This window comes from Temnothorax longispinosus, chromosome 9 (assembly GCF_030848805.1).
Source record: "Temnothorax longispinosus isolate EJ_2023e chromosome 9, Tlon_JGU_v1, whole genome shotgun sequence".
In the NCBI taxonomy this organism is placed as follows: domain Eukaryota; kingdom Metazoa; phylum Arthropoda; class Insecta; order Hymenoptera; family Formicidae; genus Temnothorax; species Temnothorax longispinosus.
The window spans coordinates 10892239-10915972 of record NC_092366.1 but is presented as its reverse complement, the minus strand read 5'-3'; the positions used below and the strand labels follow the sequence as shown (position 1 = coordinate 10915972).

At 36.4% G+C, this 23734-nt stretch overlaps 1 protein-coding gene across 1 annotated transcript; it reads left to right on the top strand.

The window, feature by feature from the left end:
• The first annotated feature begins 14142 nt into the window (after positions 1-14142).
• On the top strand, positions 14143-16756 carry LOC139819114 (uncharacterized). Its single transcript, XM_071788295.1, has one exon. It carries the CDS (start codon positions 15712-15714, stop codon positions 16606-16608), a length of 897 nt encoding a protein of 298 aa, XP_071644396.1. The 5' UTR covers positions 14143-15711; the 3' UTR covers positions 16609-16756.
• Positions 16757-23734: the final 6978 nt, after the last annotated feature.

Genomic DNA, 23734 nt, shown 5'->3' with positions numbered 1-23734 from the left:
TTAGCTCCAATCTTTCTACCTTTCTCTCCAATCTTCTTACTTTCTTCTCAAGCTTTTCCCTCCTCTCCTGCTCCTTCCTTTTGCCTGCCTCTTTCTTCTCCTTCAACATCTTTTTTACTTTTTCCTCTAGCTCCTCTAACCTCTCCTTCCTTTTACCAACCTCTTTCTTCTCCTTCGCCATCTTCCTCAATTTCTCCTCCACTATCCTTTCCACCGCCTCCGCTATCGCTCTCCCCTCGTATTCCATCCTGGATTATCTGCAACAAGTAACAAACTTTTCTCTAATTTTATCCCTACTCCACTTACCTCTCGCGCCCCTCTCTCTCCCTCTTTCCTACCACAGCTTGCCTCTTTCACTTCGGCCTTTACCTCCTCTCTTTCCGCAGCAATTCTCTCTCAACGTATCTCCTCTAAACTTCTCCTATCGTCAGCTCCTTCACACTACTCTTCCGCCGTACTGCCACCACGTGCCTTCCTTTCCTGCTCACTTGTCTCTATATCGATCCCTTCTATCGATTTCTCGAAATTATCTCTCGTCCATCGATCCCTGCCGCGAGTCGCGCGTTGCGAGTCCGCCTTAAACCTTCCTGCCGTTCTCGCCTCTTGCGCTATCCCCTTCACCGCCCAATCCTACCAACCTTTCCCCTTCACCTACCTCTCCGTCGGTATCTCCATATTCTATGCCGCCTAACCGGTTCCCTGGGTTCCTCTCTTCCCTTCGCTTTTACTCACCTCCCCAACCGCCCCGTCACCTCCACTCCGTCATGCCCGGACGCTGAGCCTCCTCGTCCTTTTCTCCCTGGTCTCCTCTGATCCTCTCTCTCTCCGTCCCCCTCTCCCAAAAACCTCTGTCATCCTAACCTCTCTTTTCCGTCTCCACTTCACCTCCAGATTTCCTTCGACTCTCTTCACCTTCAACCTCACCTCCATTTATTCAGCTTCTCTTTGACTTTCCTCACACCCTCCTTACCTCCTCCACCTTATCCTTCACCCACAACACCCTTTTTCCATACTTAAACCTTTCCAATCTCCGCCTCCGTGTTCCCCCGCCGAGGGCTACCACACTCCCATCGAAATAATCCAATAATAACTGATAAATCGCGTTAATGACTGTGCTTTTTCCAACCCCTGCTGATCCGCTGATGAACAGTTTAATTGGTAAATTACCAGTTCTGAAACAATGTAAAACGTGTATTGTGATTTCCTTCTGTTTGTCATTTAATTTTTGAAGAATACTCATCATTTCTTCTTTGGTCGATTTAGGTGGACTACTTATTTTTCGTTTAGTGTCCTTCGAATAATCTGTTACACCTGTTTGGCCGAATATATCTATCTCTTGCTCTTTCGGATTTTTTGTATTCATGAAAGATTCTACCTCCTCATCTTCTACATCTTGTTGATCTTGCTGTGCCTGAGCCAACGCATTGTCAAGTTCTGCATCACCTATTACTGCAAATTTTATTCGGTTTTTTTTTTTTTTTTTTTTTTTTTTTTTTTTTTTTTTCAATTAAATGAATATTTTTTTCATAAAGTGTTTCACAATTTTGTGTCTCCACATTATCTGTTTTATTTTTCCAAGGTAAGAACAACAAAACCTGTTCTTTGAAATAATTATATCGGTCTTCTTGCAATTTGTAACGACGAAATCTAATAATTTTCTGTTTTTTTCGTTCTCTAATTTCAATGTTTTCATTATATTCATTCTCACTATTACTTTGGTATGTAGTTCTTTTCTCTTCATAGTTCGCTGCAAATTCGGCAAGACAAACATCAGATAATTTTTGATAATTCCGATTCTTGTATGTATCAATTATATTTTTGTAGTATATATCTGTTGATTCATCACTCATTTTTTTTTAATGTTTGTCATTTTTTAACATACGAACACGTTCTTTTTGCGGTGCTGTGTTAATATAAACAACAGCTCTACTGCATAATGAAAGTGGTAGGCCAAGAACATGGTAAACAGCTTCTTGTGCAGACATAGTATTACCGTTTATGAAAACGTTTGCAATTTTTCTAAACTTCTGTCTAATATTCAAATTGCCATTTTCTAAATCTTTTGCTGCTTCTTTTAGTAATCGTGATAGTCCTGCGTCAACTTTTGTGACATAATTAATCATGTATGAAGCACAACTGTATGGATCTGAAACAAATTGTATATCCATGTTTGATTCAAGAAGAGTCAATATGGTTTTATTGTACGCATTAATTGCAACTTCGTTGCTTTGTCTTTTCAAGAATATCTTAGTTCTTGATAACGTACTTCTAATTGTTTGAATATAATTCTTTTCCGTCATTTCTAATCGTTTCAACATGTCTTCGAAAGATGAAAGATACAAGTATATTTTTTTCGAAAAATAGTTGCATTAAATTTCTTATTTTTTTCTAATGGTTTTATCATTTTTTGTTTTCTCATTTTCTTCTAGTGGTTTGAGAATCATAGTTTCTTTCATTACAAACATTGGAATATTGAATCGACATGAAAATTTATTTTTTCGACCTTTGTAACATGTAGATTTGTGCCGATGTATTTGCAAACGTATCAATGGATTTTTATTATCATAAGTATCACATGTAATGATTTTATCTATCCACTGTATTAACTTTTTATTCGCATCTTCATTTTCTTCGTCGTAAATCGGTGCATTTTTGCAATATAAAAGATTATGTGTATGAACTGTACCTCTTGCTTGAAATTCTTGCCTCTGAAAATGGTCAACTACATAGTTTTCTCCAAATGGGCCATATTCATTCTGTAATATAGACATAATCAAATTGAATCTTTCCTCTATATATCTGACACACGTCACAGGATCTTCTCTTATCAATTTTGTTTTCTCTGCCATGTCTAAGTGTATTGCTTTATATGTACTGATGTTTTTATTTTCTCGTATTTTGTACAAAATTTTCCATAAATTAGGGTTTTTATGTTCACATGCGGAACCCGTAAAGAACAATGAGGGAATACCACATTGTCTAATCATACTAAGTAAATGTTTTTTCTTGTTTTCCCAATACGAGGGTGACGAACGTACTTGTTTCAAAAATTTGTATCTATCATTATAACAAATAGAATCATTTAAAAAATTAGAGTCTTTAATTTCTCCAGCAGTTAAGTTATTGTTTCTCTTCACTCTCCTTAAACATATATTTATGTTGGACATTACTGACTTTTCTAATTTTTGTTTAGCCATAAATAAAATTCTTGTAAGTTGACACGATCTTCTATCTTTGTACCTTGCTTCAAATTTAATTCGTTGTGAGTACGTCAATTTATTCCTCTTGTCTAGAATTTCTCCTCCAAATATTCTTGGAAAACACAATTCATCAATATTTTTGGTTAAGTGCCAAGGTATTGGATATTTGCCTTGTCCCGGAGCTATAATTTGAATATTTGTCGATATTTCTTTGTTCCTATCGACAATAAGAACTTCATCATTTGGTTCGAAATATTCGGACTCTTCTGAATCCGACTTATTTTCTAGATTTTCTACATCATGCTTTTTTGTATTAATGCATCTTTCGTTTTTATCATCTTTATTGACAATAAATTCCAATTCTACAGTTAAGTTTCTGATATATTTTTTAAAAAAATTCTCATCAATGTTTACATTATTTTTTCGATACAAAGGCGTTTGTTGTAAGTATTCCAAAGTCTCACAAATTTTAGCTGGTTTAATAGTTTCGTACATGTAATCAGACTTGTGCTCCACGTGCCTTTTCAGCTTTATTTGAATAGTTGACATTTCATCAAAAGTTCTAGGTAAAACATTAACCATTTCATTAATTTTAACTGGAACATTAATTATACTTCCCTTTAATGATAATTGAGAGTTAATAGCATATGGTTGCAATGCTTTAATTTGCATGAACGGAATATACGGAGATACCATTCGTTCTTCAAGTGCTGTCAAACTAGTTACAACTTTTGGCACATTTGGAAATTTTAAATCTGTATTTGCTGCTGTTTTTAGAACATCTCCTGATGTAATATATCTTTTACATGTCAAACAAACGTATTCAGATGAGTTATTGACAATTTTATTAATAAATTCATTAATAGCCATTTTTGTCCCACTAAACTTATTTCGTATTTTATTAATATTAAAACGTTCTACTGATTTTAAGAAAAACAAATTTTCACAACACAAACATACTATATCTGGACCCAATTTTCTGTTTTGCAAAAAGTTTATTATCAATACATTTATGATAATATTCATTATCTTTGAGGCCAATCTTAATCTTGTTATGAATAGAATTGCTGTATTTTTCTCGATATCTAAAAAAATCGTCGAGTCTTAATAATCTCTTGCATTCAATGTCGCGTTTTCTTTTTTTCGCGATAAAGTTGAAATCCTCACGCAAAATAATAATCCTATCTCTGTTTTTAATTTGTTCATTTATCCGGTAATCTGTATCTTCTCTTGTAATTTTCATTCTTTTTACATTTTTCTCCTTCTCTAATTCTTTATATGACGATTCTCTTCGAACACTTTTTATTCTTTGCAGATTTTTTTTCTGCTTCTTGATACGCCCAATTTTGACGTTTTTGTGTTATTCTTTGCAGATTCGTTTCTTTCTCTGCTTCTTGATACGCCCGATTTTGACGTTTTTGTGTTATTTTTTGCAGATTCGTTTCTTTCTCTGCTTCTTTATACACTAGATTTTGTCGTTTTGTCTTTTTTCTTTGTATATTCTTTTCCTTTTCTCGTTTACTATACGAAGGATCTTGTCGTAGTCTTTTCATTTGTTCAACTTTTTTTCTTCTCTCTCTTTCTCGATGTATCTCTTGTTTTCTCACATTTGCAATATTATTTGCAAATTCATCTTTCTTAATATCATTAATGTCATTCTCCGTTATGCTTCTTCCATCGTTCAAAGAACAATCACGTTTTCGTTTCATATTTTTTTGTATATTTTATTATTTATGTTTATATTTTTTACCAGTTTTTAATTTACTTATCAAATTTCTGTTTTAAAATAATTTTTCAGGTTTTTAATTTATTTCTTTAAATGTTAAACAATAATTAACTGATACAGTTTCTAAAAAAATGCTAATATACTTTTTTATTTTTAAACACATATTATGTATAGTCACTTACCCTTCTAGGATTAATTATGATTGTGCCCTTCTATATTTGTTCAACGAGATGATATTAGGATTCGACAAAAACTTGTTCGTTTCGCGTAGATCTTAAACCAAAAAACATTTATTTACATATACGATACCATAAGCCATTGCAACCTTAAACCAATATTCATAGTCGGATCTTATTTCAAGATTTTCAACCAAAAATTTTCATATATGATCGCATATAAATACCCGGGGAAAAAAACCCTTATAATGTTTTATATCTATATATATAAGTCACGTCGTCTGTCTGTCTGTCTGTATGTACGCGAACTACTCATTCGTTAGTGGACCGAATTTTTACCAAAAGTATATGAAACAGGGGTAGAATTTCCCGGAGATGAAAATGTCGCGGCCAATTTTTTGCTACCGATTTTGTATTCATATAAGAAGCGGTTTTATATGCTCATGGTATCGACACTCGAATTTTGTATCCCCAAATTTGGGAATACATAAGCAGGCCCCGATCAGGACATGTATTCTTACTTTAATGAAATATTGGTAGGGTAATATAATCAGGTCCTAATCGAAATAATGTACATGTGCTTTATGGAATAAAAGTTTCTACATATACATATAAGTGTGTAAAATTTTGTACAGTTAATACACACATCAAGACTGTCATTATTCGATCGCGCGGCGTGACGTTGGCCTAATAGGTCTATTTTGTAATGAGCCGGCACTAGTTTCTGACATTCATCCGACATTAAGAAAAAATTATATTCGTATATCCGATTCGAAATTTTATTACTCTTTTTAAACTAAATTTGTTTCTTAAGAATTTTTGAAAAATTATATATTTGCGCTGGTTATGACACATGTAGACTATATATAACACTTACATCAAATTAAGAAGTAGTCTACCACGTAAGACGGTTGGCTTACGATCCAGAGGTCCCGAGGTTTCGAGTTCGAATTCCATCAAGGTAAGTGTGTTTTTCAAGTACGAGAAAATATTTATAATCATAGGTTGCATCTCTTAAGAAACAAATTTAGTTAAAAAGTAGTTTTCAAAATAAATATAATTTTTTTTATGTCGGGTAAATTTCCTCATTAGAGAGTACCTTATTTGGGGGCTACATTCATTTGAGGGTACCCTATTTGAGGATTCTTTTCGTGGTTAACCCTCATTTCGGTGTTGACCGTCAATTGACGAACCGAATTTACACCAAACCTTTGATTGTCTTTTTGATGGTATTTTTACACCGAAAATTGGGTGTTTTTTCCGTAAGGGATTTCATATATGATTATATTATTTTCAGTTTAAATTACAAGGTATGTTTGCAAAATAATACGATTAATAATATTTGTTTATAAGAACTATCTATATATATAAGTCACGTCTGTCTGTCTGTCTGTCTGTCTGTCTGTATGTACGCGAACTACTCATTCGTTAGTGGACCGAATTTTTACCAAAAGTATATGAAACAGGGATAAAATTTCCCGGAGATGAAAATGTCGCGGCCAATTTTTTGCTACCGATTTTCTGGAAACCGGTTCTGAAATTTTTTCAAATTTTTCGGGAAATAATTGACTGAATTTAAAAGAATTATATATGAAAAAGGGGTAGAATTTTCCGGGGAGTGCTATAAAGTGTATAATTTTTTGTTACCGATCTTTTTGGAAGTTGGTTACAAAATTTTTCCAATTTTTCGGAAATTAATTGACCGAATCTTAAAAAATTTTATGAAGTGGGGGTAAAATTTCCCGGGGATTGCCATAAAGTGTATAATTTTTCGTTATCGATCTTTGGGGAAATCGGTATCAGAAAATTTTCCAATTTTTCGGAAATTAATTGACTGAATCTTAAACAATTGTATATGAAGTAGAGGTAGAATTTTCTGGGGAATGCTATAAAGTGTATTATTTTTCGTTACCGATTTTTTTGGAAACCGGTTACGAAATTTTTCCAATTTCTCGGGAAATAATTGAATCTTAAGGAATTACATATGAAATAAAGATAGAATTTCCCCGGGATTGCTATAAAGTGTATAATTTTTTGTTACCAATTTTTTTGGGAACCGGTTCCTCATAGAGAAAACTTTGTTTTCATAAATTTCGTATATGAACCTTTTATTGCGTATAAAGTTGGGTCTAATCAACCACATTTAAATGAATTATTTATGAAATAGGGGTAGAAGAAATCAAAGAAAAGATTGGTTTTGAGTTTTTAATTCTAATATGTTTAGATGTATAATTTTTCGTTACCGATCTTTTTGGAAACCGGTATCCAAAATTTTTTCAATTTTTCGGGAAATAATTGACCGAATCTTAAAGAATTATATAGGGGTAGAAAGAACTAAAGAATGTAATAGAATTAGAAAAATTGCTAATAGTAAAGGGGTTTCCAATTTCTGTTAAAAAAAAATGTATGTGTTTGCTCCAATTTTCGCAAACTGAGATATCAAGCTGAATTTTTTTATGGATAATTTTTATGGATAATTTTTTGATACCGATTTTTTGGAAACCGGTATCAGAAATTTTTCCAATTTTCGGGAAATAATTGACCAAATCTCAAAGAATTATATATGAAATAGGGGTAAAACTTTCCGGAAAGTGCTATAAAGTGTATAATTTTTTGTTGCCAATCTTTTTGGAAGCCGGATACAAAGTTTATTCAATTTTTCGGAATTAATTGACTGAATCTTAAAGAATTGTATATAAAGTAAGGGTAGAAAGAACTAAAGAATATAATAGAATTAGAAAAATTGCTAATAATAAAGAGGTTTAAAATTTTTGTTTAAAAAAATGTACGTGATTACTCTAATTTTCGCAAATTTTTAAATATCAAGCTAAATTTTTTAAATAATTTTTATTTTTATTCTTATTTTTACTTTTTTGTTACCGATTTTTTGGAAACCGGTTACATAAAAATCGGTTATGAAAACTACTATAATATAAAACCCGACTGTTTGTCTGTCTGCCCGCGAACTCATTTGTTAATGGACCGAATCTTAAAGAATTATATATGAAGTAGGGGTAGAATTTTTTGGAGATTGCCATAAAGTGTATAATTTTTTGTTACCGATTTTTTAAAAACCGGTTTCAAAATTTTTCAAATTTTTTGGGAAATAATTGTTCAAATCTTAAACAATTATATATGAAATAGGAGTAGAAAAAACTGAAGAATGTAATAAAATTAGAAAAATTGTTAATATTAAAAGGGTTGCCGATTTCTGTTTAAAAAAAGTGTACGTGATTGTTCCAATTTCCGCAAACTTTGAGGTATCAAACTAAATTTTTTTATTGATAATTTTTTGTTACCGATTTTTTTGGAAACCAGTTTGGAAATTATTAAAATTACGAGAAATAATAAGTATTAATTAACCCATTTTCTTGAAACCAGTACAAATTTTGTTTTAATTTTTGGAGGATAAGTTTAATTTTTCATTAATGGATAATTTTGTTAATGGATCGATTTTCTTGAAACCAGTGCCAAAAATTTTCTAATTTTTTGTTGATGATTTTGATGAAATTGGTACCAAAAGATTACTGATTTTATGGAAATGGCTATTATGGGGTTGAAAATTGGGTTTTATGGGGTTCTGTTGGTGCTCCTAATTAATGAGTGAGTTTGGGGAGAGGGTAATAGATTTTGAGCTTGCGCGAAGCGCGGGCGAAAAATCTAGTAATATATATTATATAAAACAGTTTTTTTCATGAATTATTACTGTTCACTGTTTACGAAAATATTTAAAACGCAATTGTGTAAACTGAAACTAGAAATAATATATTTCATATTAATTTGATATTGTTAAGTAAAATAATATACTAGAAGAATATTTATAACAGTTATACATATGGATAGATCCATTATAAAATATATATTCATATATGATTATCTTTAACCTTATAAATATACTTTTACATGATGACACATGATAATATACTAGTATATAAAACCATATATGACTATATAAAGTTATACTTAAAGAGATTTAGCCATATAATATTCTATACTATTATATAAAATTTTTACGGGTGGTGTATGTTTGGCTGTTTTTAGTTATTAGAATTTTCCGGGGAGTGCTATAGAGTGTGTAGTTTTTCGTTACCTATTTTCTGGAAACCAATTTCTTTAATTTTTTTACTCGTAAGAATTAGAAAAATTAAAAAAATCGGTTTTCAGAAAATCGGTAACGAAAAACTACACATTTCTCTCTCTCTCTCTCTCTCTCCTTCCCTCACTTATAACAATTCCCTTTTTTTCTTTTATTTTTTTTCTTTGCGATTCAGCAAGAAAAATATTGCAGTTATTTTGAGTATTAAAAGACACAAACTTAGACTTAAATATGTATAAAGCCTTATATAATAATATACGACATTATATTATAACATATATGATATGATACATTATAAGATATAATTATATATAAGCTTTTCAATATTTAATTGGTGATATCTTGATAATTGTTTGCCAGAGAAAAAAGTGGTATAAAGAACTTTTTGACTTGATTTTGTCTTTGCAATAACACTCAAATTTTTTAAATATTTGTAAACACTTCAAGATGCTTATAAATACACAAATATCTGAGTAATCTTTAAAAAGTTTTATCATACATACATGTATGAACGAAAGAAAGTCATTTAAAGCAATGAATGGTTAATATATTGAACAATCTTTATGTTAAAGCAGAGAAGAGTTGATATTGTATTTATATATACAATTTTATGTATTAGAATACATGCCTTATTCTCTCTCTCTCTCTCTCTCTCTCTCTCTCTCTCTCTCTCTCTCTCTCTCTCTCTCTCTCTCTCTCTCTCTCTCTCTTTCTCTCTCTCTCTCTCTCACCCTCCCCCCTTCCTTTACTTATAACAATTCCTTTTTCTATTTTTCTTGGCAATTCAGTAAGTTTTTACGAGCGGACGCGGTTGCCTTTAATTGTTTGCGATGTATATTATTAACCTTGTACTATTGAATAAAAGTCATGCACATGACACACAAGCGAGACCAATCACACTATAACGGCATTGACAAGTTTCGAATAAAGTTTAAAACTTTACGTTAAAATACTACGTTCAACGTGTTTGGCGGGAACTTGAAAAGAGTAGCAATTTCTTCATCGCGGTGAAGCAAGGAATACGTCTTTTAAAATGCCACGTAAGTATTATGTAGGTTATAAATAAATATTACAAATTTCTAACGGGAAAACTTTCAATTGACAGTTTCTTTCTATTTTCATAAGAAACAAATAACAACCTGCCAACGCTGCAAGAGCTAATGCAGCAATTAAAACTGCAGCAGTTGCAAATTGCGGAGCTGCAAAGACGCTTGCAAGAGCGGGACCAGCCGCAGGAGCAGGCGCAACAGCAGCAGGAGGCCGAGCAGAGCCACCACTGCTGGAGCAACCGCTCCAATGCCAGCGCAGCAGCAGCAGGCAGCAAACGTGCAGCCGCTTGCGCTTCAGCAGCAAGAAGCCAATGAGCAACCGATGGCGCAAATACAGCAGCAGCATTAGAATACATGCCATATTAGTGGACCAATTAGTATGTATTTAATAAAAATTTTAAAGAATTATATATAAAATGGGGGTAAAAAAACTGAAGAATATAATAGAATTAATAAAAATTGTTAATAATAATTGATTATCTTTATAATCTATAAAATATCACAATTTATTTATTTTATTTTTTAATCTAAATTTTAACTTATTATATTTTCATGCTTTTTCTTTTACCTTTGTCGTTTTTGTCGTGTTTATCTCCACTATCATCTTTACATTTTCGTTTTCCTTCCTCTATCATATCATTTTTCTGTTTCATCTTTTTCTTTCTTTGTTCCTTTTCATATTCTAATAATGCTTGGAGAAGAATTTCATCAAATCCGTCTTCCATCACTAAAATGTTAAAAGAACAATATTTTAATTTTTATTAATTAAAATTACACGGAAAGAATTGGACTTCCGTTTCCGGTGCGTTAGAGAGCGACACGCGGTGACAGGGCAGAGTTTTTCGGCGATGTGTGAGAGCGTTGGAAGGTGATGGTGAGAGTGAGAGAGTGAGAGGGAGAGAGTGGAGGAGCGAGAGTGTGTGTGGTAGTGGAGGGAAGGTACGAACGGGAAGGATAAAGCCCCTTGCACAATGCCAGGCAACAAGCAATAGGAACAGGGAATAGAAATCAGAAATCATGTATAAATGCAGAATAAACAGTGACACAGGCAATAGACACAGAGTTTCCGTCACGTTGGAAATTTTGTGCCTATTGCCTATTGCCAACCAATCATAGCATTTGAATTTTTTAGGTTGTAATTAACGATTTTTTGGTTATTTCCTGTTCCTATTGCCTGTTGCCTGGCATTGTGCAAGGGGCTTAAGAGATAGAAAGGGTTCGGAAAGCGTACGTGTGTGAGTAGGTTGGGCAGGGAGCACGCGAGGCGCTAAGAGAGGAAAGCGTACGCGAGAGCGGGTCGGGCAGGGAGCACGCGAAGAGTTAAGAGGGGAGAGCGTTGAGCGGTGAGCGGCCGCGGGCGAGGAGAGCGTGAGTATAGGTGGCGGGCGGGTAGCGAGAGAGTCGGGAATCGGCATTGAGAGAATGATCGGGAGGATGGGGTACGATGAGAAAGGAAAGGGGGGCGGGGGGCCAGAGAGCAAGAAGCGGGAGTGTCAGCAGTGTCGGGAGTAATGGGGAGGCAAAGAGGAAAAGGGAGAATGCGGAACTGCAAGGGTTGGGGGACGAGAAGGAGGGTAGGGAATTTAAGAAGCCCGCCGAGGCTGTGGGTTGGGAGGAGAGAGAGAGGAGTGAGTAAAGGGGAGAGATGAGGGGGTGGAGGGATGAAATGAAGGAGGTGATGAAAGATCTAAAGAAGGTGAAAGGGTGGAGGGAGGAATTGAGACAGATGATGGAAGAGATGATGGAAGGTTTTAACCCTAGAACCCATGAGAGGGGTCGATTTCGACCCCAGGCGAACTTTGAAAAAAAGAGGTTTTTGCTGATTTTCTGCGTTTTTCGGTCTTTAAATGGATTTTTCACTAACTAAACTTGAGTAAAATTAAATTTACCGTATACCATTCTCTTCGTTATTAAAAAACGAAGAAATTCATGTAGGTTTAAAGGCCCTTTATTTCTGTAGGACCGGTTTTACGATCAAATAAAGCGTGGGGTCGATATTGCCCCCAGTCATGCGTTAGAAGGTCAAAAAAATGATACATGGGTTCTAGGGTTAAAGAGCAGGGGAGGTTGATGAGGAAGGAGGTGGAGGAGTTGAGAAGAGAGGGGAGGGAGAGGGAGGGGAAATGGAATGAAGAGAAGGAGAAGTTGATGAGTTCCATAAAAGGGCTGGAAAAGAAGGTGGAGGAGCTAGAAAGAGATAAAGAGGGGGGAGGAAAAAGGGGTGGAGTGTCGGGGGGAAAAAGGAGATAAAATTAGAGAGCTTGAGAGGAGGATGGAAAGGAAGGAACGGGAGGAGAGGAGAAAGAATGTAATAATCAAAGGGCTAGAAGTTAAACAAGGAAGGAGGAGGGAGGCGGTGGAGGAGGTGCTAAAGGCCATAGGAGTGAGAGGAAACATTGAGGAGATCAAGAGAGTGGCCGGGGATAGAGAAAAGGTTAGAGAGATGGTAATGGTAAGAATGAGGAGTGAGGAGCAGAGAGAAGAAATCATGAAGAGAAAGAGAGAGCTAAAGGGAAGGAAGGAGAGGATTCTGGAAGACTGGACATGGAAAGAGAGAAAGATGAGGTGGAAGCTGGGGAAATCGCGAAATTGGAAGAGAGAAGAGGAAGGAGAGTGAGAATAGGATACGGAAAGCTATGGATAGATGAGCAATGAGGATGAGCAATGAGGAGTTGAGAAGAGAGGGGAGGGAGAGGGAGGAGAAATGGAATGAAGAGAAGGAGAAGTTGATGAGTTCCATAAAAGTGATGGAAAAGAAGGTGGAGGAGCTGGAAAGAGATAAAGAGGGGAGAGGAAAAAGGGGTGGAGTGTCGGGGGGGGGAGAAGGAGATAAAATTAGAGAGCTTGAGAGGAGGATGGAAAGGAAAAAACGGGAGGAGAGGAGAAAGAATGTAATAATCAGAGGGCTAGAAGTTAAAGAAGGAAGGAGGAGGGAGGCGGTGGAGGAGTGCTGAAGGCCATAGGAGTGAGAGGAAACATTGAGGAGATCAAGAGAGTGGCCGGGGATAGAGAGAAGGATAGAGAGATGATAATGGTAAGAATGAGGAGTGAGGAGCAGAGAGAAGAAATCATGAAGAGAAAGAGAGAGCTGAAGGGAAGGAAGGAGAGGATTCTGGAAGACTGGACATGGAAAGAGAGAAAGATGAGGTGGAAGCTGGAGGAAATCGCGAAATTGGAGGAGAGAAGAGGAAGGAGAGTGAGAATAGGATACGGAAAGCTATGGATAAATGAGCAATACTGGAAATGGGATGAGGAGGAGGAGGTCTTAAAGAATGGGAGGGGGGAACGAAGAAGAAAAAAAGAGGGGGAAGAGAAAAGAGAGGGAACAGAATAGCTCGTCACTGGACCCGATGTTCGTCAGGAGGAAAGCCAGCCCGAGGAGGACGAGTATGCCACTACCAAGTTGAGGAATAAGTGTAAGCAGGACAAGAGGAAGGAGGGAGGGGAGAAGAGAGGGAGAAAAGGGGAGGGGGAGGGAATAAGGGAATGGAACGTAACTTTTTGGAATGTGGCCGGGTTAGATAATAAAGACAGTGAGTTTTGGATAAGGCTGAAGGAATGGGATGTGATGGTGCTGTTGGAAACATGGCTAGATGATAAAGGGTGGAAAAGAATCAAGGAGAGGCTGCCGGGAGAGTATAAATGGGGAATGCAAGCGGCGAAGAGAGAGAACAAGAAGGGAAGGGCGAAGGGAGGAATGGTCATGGGTATAAAGAAGGAGTTGGCGGAGAAGGAGGAAAGGATTGTGGGGGCAGGATGACGGGCAGGGTGAGGGTGGGGGAGGAGAGATGGAGGATAGTGGGAGTCTACGTTGGAGAAGGCATGGAGAAGGCCTTGAGGGGGCTGGAGAGGTGGGTGGAGGACAAAGAGGCGGGAGTTAGAGTGTTGATGGGAGGGGACTTCAACGCGAGAACAGGGGAGGAAGGAGGTGAGTTGGAAGGGGTAGAAGGGGAGGAAGGGAAAGGGGGGCAAGGAGAGAGACGATCAAAGGACCGGACTATTAATAGGGAGGGTAGGCTGATGCTGGACTTTCTGGGGGAAAGAAGGTGGTGCATCTTCAACGGGAACACAAGAGAAGACAAAGAGGGAGAGTTTACATATATTGGGGGAAGGGGGCGCACAGCGATTGATTATATAATTGGGGAGGGAGAGACAAAAGACAGAGTAGAAAAGATGAGGATAGGGGACAGGGTGGACTCCGACCACCAACCAATGGAAGTATGGCTGAAAGGAAAGTGGAGAAGCGGGAAAGGGCACAAAGGTGGAGAAAGAGTATGGAGGGAGGTATGGAACGAAGAAAGGAGAGAAATGTTCAAGCGGAAGCTAGGGGGGTGGAGCAGGGAGAGAGGGGGCTGGAAGAGGAATGGGAGGAGGTGGAGGGGAGGGTGAAGGGAACAATGAAAGAGACAGAGGAGGAGCTGAATAAGAAGGAAAAGAGAAAAATGGGCTGGTGAGATATAGAGTGTCTGGAGAAAAAGAGGGAGGCAAAAGGGGAATTGAGGAGGTAGAGAAGAAAGGGTGGGAGGGCAGAAGAATACAAAAGAACGAAGCAAGAGTTCAGAGAGCTGTGCAATAGGAAAAAGAACGAGAGGTGGGAAAAAAGGGCGGCGGAAGTGAGCAGAGAAAGTGAAGTGTGGGAGATAGTTAATAGAGAGAGGAGGAAAAGGAAGAAAGTGATGGAGTGGAAGGAACATTTCATGAGGCTGCTCGGGGGAGGGTGGAAAGCAGGGTTGTTAAAGGAGGAAGGGAAATGTGGCGGGAGGGTGAGGGAGGCGAGGAAGAAATAAGTAAGGGGAAAGTGAGAAGGACCTTAAAGAAATTGAAAGAGGGGAAGGCGGCAGGGGTGGATGGTATTCCGAGTGAGGTGTGGAAGCACGGGGGGGAAGAGTTGAAGGATTGGTGAGAGGGTTTTGCAATAAAGTCTGGAGGGGAGGGGGGTGGCCGGACAGCTGGAAGGAAGGAGTGATTGTGCCCATAGCAAAGAAGGGAGAGGGGGAGAGGGTGGAAGACTACAGAGAGGTCACCCTGTTATCCACCCTATATAAGATATACGTGGCGGTGTTAGCGGAAAGACTGAGGGAGGAAGTGGAGGGTAAGAGGATCATTTCGCCGAGTCAAACGGGATTCAGGAAGGGGATGGGGACGGTGGACAACCTTTATGTGCTTAATTATCTAGTGAACAAACAACTGGAGAAAAAAGAAAGAAAGGTGGTGGCGTTGTTTGTGGATCTAAAGGCGGCTTTTGACTCGGTGGATAGAAAGGTGTTGATTGGGGCGTTGAGGGAGAGGGGGGGTTAGGGAGGGTCTGGTAGAGAGAATAGAAGAAGTGCTGAGAGAGACGAAAAGTAGGGTTAGAATGGGTAAGGAATTGGGTTAGAGTTTCTGGACAGCAAGAGGGGTAAGACAGGGGTGCCCGCTGAGTCTGCTACTGTTTATTATATTGTTGGCGGACTTGGAAGAGGAGATGAAGAAGGTCAAGTGGGGAGGAATCAAGTTGGGAGAAGAAAAGGTGTATGATTTAGAGTATGCGGATGACATGGTGCTACTGGCGGAGGGAGAGGATGAAATGAGAAGTATGATGGAGAGGCTGGAGAGATACCTGGATAAGAAGAGGTTGGAGCTTAATGCGGAGAAAACCAAGATCATGAGGTTTAGAAAAGGAGGAAGAAGGATGGTGAAAAGAGACTGGTGGTGGAAAGGAAGAAAAGTGGAGGAGGTGAAAGAGTTCCGATACTTAGGATATACGTTGCAAAGGAATGGAGGGCAAGAGGCACACGTGAAGGAAAGGGTCAAGAAGGCGGCGGCGGTCATGGGGCAAGTCTGGGGGATAGGGAAGAGGAGATTCGGGAAGGATTGGGGGAGAAGGCTTTGGCTATTTGACAAGTTGGTTTGGACGGTAATGGGGTATGGGGTGGAAATATGGGGATGGGAAGAAAGGGAGGGGATGAAGAGACTGGAAGAAAGATACTTGAGATGGGTGTTGGGAGTAGACAGGAGGACGCCGGGGTACTTGTTGAGGAAGGAGCTGCAAAGAAAAAAACTGAGAGGCAGGGCAGAGGCAGGAAGGAGGCTGGAGGAGGGTGGAGGAAGTGAGCTGGCGAGACGGTGCTGGGAGAAAGTGAAGGAGAGATCAAAGAGAAGAGGGAGGCTCTCGGATTGGGAAGAGGGCAGGAAGAAGTATCTGAGCGACAGAGGCTTGTGGGAGGAGGGAGAAAGGGAGAGAAAGGGTGGGGAAGAGACAAGATTGGAGGAGATGGTGAAGTGGGAAAGAGAGGTACAAAGAGCGGAGAGATGGGAGAGAATAAAGGAGTCCAGGTACGGTAAATGGTACAAGGAAGTGAAAGAGAAAGGGGTACCGTAGTATTTAAAGAAAGGGTGGGGGGAAAGCAGGTGGAACAGAGTGGCGAGATTTAGACTGGGGAATGAAATGAGGGAGGGAAGGCACTGGGAGGAGGAGGAGAAAAGAATATGCAGATTGTGCGAAGGAGAGAAGGAGACATGGGAACATACGTGGGAACGGTGTAGGGAGTGGGACGAGGAAGGGGGGGTTGGCAGGAGGCAAGGAGATGGGTACTGGGAGAGAGGGGGGAGGGAGAATGGTGGATGAGGAAGATCGAGAAAAACAGAAGCAGGAGGGAATACATGGAAGGGCTGGAGGGTGAGGGGTGTGATTGAGGTGAAGGAGAATGAGGGAGAGAATGTGTGATAAGCCGATTAGAAGGAAATAAGAGCGGGTTGATTTGAAAATCGGAAGCAAGAGGAAACGGAAGTCCCTTTTTGCGGAGAGGGTGTGTGTGTGTGCGAGCGGCGGGTGTGGGTGTGGGCGGACGCAGAGACGGAAGCCCGCATTCACACCATTAAGTTGAGTAGTATAAGTCAGAATAAGTAGGCTAAGAGGATGTTGTAGAGAATTTGTAAAAGGTTTGGGAACGTTCCTTGGCAAAAACGCCTTTCGAACCCTAAGGGAATATGAAATAAAGACATACAATACAATACAATACGGAAAGAATTTTTCGTTATAATTAAATTTACTACAATAGTTCGCTTATAATTTTTTTTGGTATATGTCTTACAACTATCATGATTTTCAAAGTAAATTCTAAGAGAAAATTTTCTTAAAGTTTAAAGATCCGCACACACACACACACACACACATTATTATTATTAATAACAATAATTCTAAAAAATATTAAATAACACATACTTATTTTAATTTAATTAACCTTCAACGATCTATCAGCGCAACACGCGCGCGCGCGTGTATGTGTGTGCGTGTGTGCGGATCTTTAAAATATTAATATTAAAAGCCATGGCTTATATACAGAGAGAATTTTCTCTTAGAATTTACTTTAAAAATCATGATAGTTGTAGGACATGTACCAAGAAAAATTATATGCGAGCTATTGTAGTGAATTAATTATAACGAATAATTAATAAATTTTTTCACTTATTGTGAACAAATTCTTTTTTATCCCTCTCTCTTTCCTCTTCCATTGAATATGCCATCTTTTTTCAAATTCGATCAAAAACGTTTTAAACGTTTTAAACAAAACGCTGTTGCTAAGGTGACGACAAGCGTCTTGAACATTCAAAGAAGTGTGATTATATGCGATCAAAATTATGAACCTTTGATCGCGTATAAAGCTGGGTCTAATCAACAAAATCTTAAAAAATTATATGAAATAGGGGTAGAAAATATTCTAAAAATTAGAGGCCTTTGATCGCGTATAAAACTGGGTCTAATTAACCAAATCTTAAAGAATTATATATGAAATAGAGGTAGAAACAAAATTTTTTTTAGGCAGAAATTGGTAACTCTTTCACCAATCTTCGCGAAATTCAAAACAACCTTCCTTTAACGATACGTTCTATATATAAGATTACATATATAACTTGTACACTTTTTAGGCAAAAATCGGTAACCCCTTCACCGATCATTGCCAAATTCAACACCAACCTACCTTTAATGATACTCGCGATCTATCAATAATTTGAGTTCTGGAACTCAAAAAACAATCTTTTCTATGGTTTCTTCAGTTTTTTTACCCCTATTTCATATATAATTCTTTAAAATTTGGTTAATCAATTCTTGAGTTATAGAAATTTTAGTAAGTTTGACTGTTTTTTTAACAGAAATCGGTAACCCCTTTATTATTAACCATTTTTATTATTTTTATTATATTCCTCAGTTTTTTCTACCCCTATTTCATATATAATTCGTTAAGATTTGGTTAATTAGTTCTGGAGTTATAGAAATTTCGGTAAACTTAGTTATTTTTTTTTTTTACAGAAATCGGTAACCCCTTTATTATTATTAACAATTTTTATTAATTCTATTATATTCTTTAGTCTTTTCTACCCCTATTTCATATATAATTCATTAAGATTTGGTTGATCAGTTCGGGAGTTATAGAAATTTCTATAAATTTGGCACAGACATACATACATACATACATACATACATACATACATACATACATACATACATACATACACACATACCGACATTTTTTTTAATGCAATATTTCGACGTTTTAGAACACTCTGAACATATTGACATTAAAAACTCAAAAAACAATCTTTTCTTTGGTTTCTTCTACCCCTATTTTATATATAATTCATTAACATTTGGTTAATTAGATTTAGTTTTATATGCGATCAAAGGTCCATATACGAAGTTTATGAAAACAAAGCTTCCTCTATAAGGAAGCAAAAATGAAAAGAGAGGGGGGGTCTCTGCATTAATATGTCTATAAGATCGTTTCTTGGTCTAGAATTTCAAGCCAGATCCATAAGAATGAAAGTAATTCTTAGATCTCAAGACGAATATAAACTCTAGCAGAGGCCCTTGTACTTTTTTGACTAATGTCTGTCTTCAAATATGGCGTCCCAATGAGAATCTCTTAAGGGCCCCGCTCGCTGGACCGGACTCCTCGCCTCATTTCTCGCTGGGAAGCAGCAAAGCAAACCGTATATTTATATGTAGCCCATCTACTTGAAAATATCTTAAGCTGTTAAGGTGATGGTGGAGCCGTCTGTATAACCGACAAAATTACCATTTTCTATGTTATCGACTTATATCTGTCTTTGTATAGACAAAGATATAGACAAGGATAGCACTTAACATTGCACGCATACATATGCACGATACACATCGACATCATACTTTTATATTACGCTTCCAAATCTTGATTTGGGGGGTTTATCGATGTTTTTATTGTTGTGCAGTTCAGGAGAACTTGTTTTCGCGTTCGTACCAATGATATATCTCTTATGTCTTATATGAAATACATCTTTTGACGAGCTGACAGCTCGCCGCAACTCATCGAGACGCCATATTGGGATAAAAGTAGATAAGAAAATCTGTACTTCCGTAATTTTTTCTTGTTCTCTATATAAAATCGGAGTTCCCCTGAATCATTAATATATGTACTGCAATTCTGGAAAAGGATTTTTAATTCTGTCAAATTAATACGACGCTATACGTGACGACAAAGAAATGCCGTAATAATCGGTAAAACAGACGGCTTCAGCATCACCTAAAAGTGATCCTAAAGCCGTGATCCTAGCCGGTTTTTTTCAGTTTTTTTCTTAGCACTAATCTTTTAATTGGCTTTATAGAAATGCAAAATTCTTGTCTAGAATTAGAGTACGCATCAAAATCTAGGTCATGGTGGTCGAATTTATATGTGGTGGTCGTCACGTTTAACAAAAAATATTAATTTTTTTTTGTTTTCGATATAAATTCGACCACCATAACCTAGATTTTGATGCGTACTTTAATTCTAGACAAGAATTTTGCATTTTTATAAAGCCAATTAAAAGATTAGTGCTAAGAAAAAAACTGAAAAAAACCGGCTAGGATCACGGCTTTAGGATCACCTTAAGGGGATCCTGCAGTGACTGGCAAACTTCCTCGATGTCGATAATGTCAACCTTTCTAATTTTGTTTTCCCTATATCTGTCTTTGTCTAACGAAATAACATCTGTCCTTTTTTCGATTGCTCGCCATCTTACGCAAGATCCGGCAACTACTGTTGCTGCTCTTCTTGTCATCCTGCATCCGTATTTGCATTACTAAAATAATTATTAGATGGATCTTTTTTTATACGCATTGAATCTTACTTCTACTTACACGATATTATTCCTACATGTTTTCCCAAGGGTGGATGATAAACATTATGTACGTATAAACTGTAGAATTTTTGTTTTAAGCAAATATTGTCGTCAGGTGACAGCTGTGTATGTGCCCCAATAAGTAATATTTTTAATTTTTTAGTGCTTTTGATATAAAATCGCGTTTTCCACCCTAGATTTTTGTGCGGACTTTAATTTTAGACCAAAAACTTGCAATTCTGTAAAGTTAATTAAAAGATCCATCTAATAACGATAATGTCGGTAAATCATACGGCTGCAGGATCCCCTAGCTGTTATACTTCCTTAATATCTTAATTGATTACGATACATCAAGTAATTTTAATCAAAAGTTGGAGTTTCTATTATATTAACGCATTTATCGCCATATTATTTATACAAGGTGTCAAAAAAAGCATTCAACATTCATGCATATAGTACACACAGTACTGAATAAAAAAGTCTTACAATTAGTAAACATAGGTCGAAAACTCAGTTGTTTTAGAGATATAAACAATTTTGTATATTACTATATCATGACTAATGACTTAGTGACGATTTTTTACAGAAGGTGTTCCATATATATATGTTCTACTTCCATTTCAATGCACGTTTGACATCTTCTTACAACGTTCCAAACTTTTTAAAAAATTCCAAGTCTTTGTCAGATTATTTGACAAGCACGCTGGATTCGGTTCCGTAATTCTTCCAAGTCATTTATCGGCGAAAAATACACTATGCTTTTCAAATATCCTTATAAAAAAAGTCTAAGGGTATTAAATCAGAGAGTCGAGGGGGCTATGTAACTTATTCATCACGTCTAATCCACCTTTGATTGAACACCGTGTTTAAGTGTTTCCTCATTTTGTACAAAGTGCGCTGGAGTCCCATCAAGCATGTACCACATGGATAATCTTTCAGCCAAAGGCACAGGCTCTAAAAAACTGAGATAATGCATTTACCGAGAAATTAAGATAAGTAACACCTGATAACCTATTTGGAAGAATTACAGGTCCAATGAGGTGATCTCCTATAATGCCCATCTAAACATTTAACGAAAAACGGTGTTGGCAGTTTGTTTGAATAAATGCGTGAGAATTTTTTTTCCCTCCATACGTGATTATTATGGAAATTTGTAATTCCATTTTACATAAATTCAGCTTTATTAGTAAATAAGATACAAGCTACGAAATGCTAATTTAATGCATATTTTCCTAGTAGCCACTGCGAATATTATATTCTTGCTTCATAGTCCGGTGGAGTAAGTGCTTATAGTCGTTGGATATGGTATGGATAAAGTAATTGCTCATGAAGCGTTCTCCAGACAAGAGGAGCACTAACTTCTACGGCATCGGATATTTTTTTTACACTGATTCTAGGGTTTTCCTGTACTGCCCTTAAAATGCAAATATCTGGGCATCAATACAGATCTAGGCCGGCTGGAGTCCCGAATGAGTCTGATTCACAAAGACATTGGTGAATATTTTTAAACAATGTGTGTTTACTAACACTTTTTTTACTCACTCAGTACTGTGTGCACTATCTATCATATGAATGTTGAATACTTTTTTTTCTAACACCCTGTATATAATAAATAGCGAATTTGATATAAAATTTATTAAAGAATATTTATTATTATGTTTTATATCATTATAGCAATAGTGCAATTATTAAATTATTTGTTTAGAAGTTTTTAAAAAATTAAGAAATAATATTCACCATTTATTATTAATACATTGTTCAAAAATAATAGATGATTTAGTCAATAGATTTAAAATAAAATACTGAATATTTACTTATATAGACTATATTTATATTAGTATATAATTATATATTGTTGATATACATATACAGCGCGTACCAAACATTTCTGAACGGCCAATTATCTCAGACAGTAGTATTGGAAAAATGTGTCAAACAGAAATAGTAAGGTTTTTAAAGGGTTTAAAAACTTTATTAGCTGGTGATTTATTTGAGTTTTCGAGGACCTTAAAAAGCCCCGTCAAGGTCAACATACAAATTTAACTTTTACTACGCTAACCAGAACTGTGTTGAAAGTCTGACAATTCGTTGGCGCGCAGTTTACTTACTATGGTTGGAAAAATATGCTTCATTTGTAAAAAATAAAAATAATTTAACACGAACACTTTGTTGTGGCTCTGTGCCCTTTTTGTTGTATGTTTGAATTTTAAATCATAGGAACCTTTTTAAGTTTATAAAAATTTAAATTAAATTCCCTATTTTTTATTGCATATTCGCACAATCAATTTAAACATTTAATAAAATAATGCATCCATAGCATTTACAAACCTAAGCGAGACCGTGCATGTACGCACGCACGCACGCACGCACACGCACACACACACACACACACACACACATACACACACACACACACACACACGCGCGCTTGAAAACACACAAAAGGTGTAAACTGTAAATCTTACTAAAAAATCTTCACGGTGGTACATACATTGGGTAATGCTAATGCCGGCGGTACTTAAATTTTAAAGATTTATAACCCGGGAAGTTCTCATCGAAAAAAGATTTGTCACCATGGTGTTTTGAAAACGTTTTGATTTCAGCTACACGAATATGCAATAAAAAATATGGGTTTTGATTTAAAATTTTTATATTGACCTCGACAGAGCTTTTCAAGGGCATCTAAAGCTCAAATAAATATCACCAGCTACTAGATTTTTTAAACCCAAACATTTTTCTAATAAACTAATACTTTCTGAGATAATTGGCCGTTCCAGAACTTTTGGTATGCACTATACAACATATATGTATATGTATTGTGTATATTAAAATATGTTATATATATTAAACGGTATATATAATATTAATATTATGCGATATAAATTATGCAATATAAATAAAGAAGATTGAATTACATGGATAACTGGATATCACTCTGCGGAAAAATTTTGTACTACGCTGCAGAATTCATCCAATGAATGAACTTTGCTCGTGCATACTAAACAGTAATGATCATGGGCCATAACCATGGTCTGGCCGAGATTCGTTCGAATTTTGTAGAGAGGTCAAGCTTTATAAATTAGCATCAATTAATCATGCGAAGAGTAATTCTCGAATTATTTGCTTACTAATTATTTTATCTTTAATTTTAAATAAAAGCTAGCTGTAACATTCTTTTCATTCTCTTCATGTTAAGGCATCAGGTATTTAATTTGTATATGTGTATTGTGTTTTAATGACTACACGTATAATTAAAACTCTTATATTATGTGATTTAAAAAAATTTTTTATTATGATTGTATCTCTTACTTATTTCAGATGTGATAAAAGATTCTGTTTTGTACTGACAAGTTGTAACGCTATTTATTTGA

Bases quoted from the DNA above. Each gene is read 5' to 3' on its own strand.
- LOC139819114 (XM_071788295.1), top strand. From the start codon at position 15,712: ATGAAGAAGGTCAAGTGGGGAGGAATCAAGTTGGGAGAAGAAAAGGTG.